The 379-nt window shown below is 64.6% G+C and overlaps 1 protein-coding gene across 1 annotated transcript in view; it reads right to left on the bottom strand.

Moving 5' to 3' along the window:
- Window positions 1-328, bottom strand: part of TMEM194A (transmembrane protein 194A) — a gene marked incomplete at its 5' end in the record, with an annotated part of 3,602 nt that extends 3,274 nt beyond the window's left edge. Inside the window, 2 exons of the mRNA XM_010141194.1 lie at window positions 18-111; window positions 207-328. Of these exons, the coding sequence (XP_010139496.1) occupies window positions 18-111; window positions 207-328 (216 nt within the window). The remainder of the gene's footprint in view (window positions 1-17; window positions 112-206) is intronic.
- Window positions 329-379: the final 51 nt, after the last annotated feature.

The raw sequence follows: 379 nt of genomic DNA, 5'->3' as shown, positions 1-379 counted from the left end.
CAGCTTCTCCGTCAGTAAGTAGAAGATGACGCGCCACACGCTGAACTGCGCCAGCTCCTCCTCGCTGCCCACCTGGGTGACCCGGATCATCCGGCTGCTGTTGACCCGGATCTGCGCAGGGGAGGGAAGCAAGCGGGGGCACGGCCGCGGCTGCCAGGGCGGGGCTCAGCCCCGCCAGACCCGGGGGGACCCACGTCCCTTCTCACCTGCGTCCTCGTCCAGATGTCGTGCCATTGTGGGACGCGCGTGTTGGTGTAGCAAAAGTGGCGAGGAGCCAAGTGATGGTACATGTGGCCCTCTTGGAGCGGGATGACCGATTCCCTGGAGTCTGTGCCACAGGGTGGAGAACGGGAATCAGCAACACTGACCAAATGGGGGC

This window comes from Buceros rhinoceros, unplaced genomic scaffold (assembly GCF_000710305.1).
Source record: "Buceros rhinoceros silvestris isolate BGI_N320 unplaced genomic scaffold, ASM71030v1 scaffold26588, whole genome shotgun sequence".
Classification (NCBI taxonomy): Eukaryota; Metazoa; Chordata; class Aves; order Bucerotiformes; family Bucerotidae; genus Buceros; species Buceros rhinoceros.
Note: the sequence above shows the minus strand (reverse complement) of the source record. Positions and strands in the feature narration are given on the sequence as shown.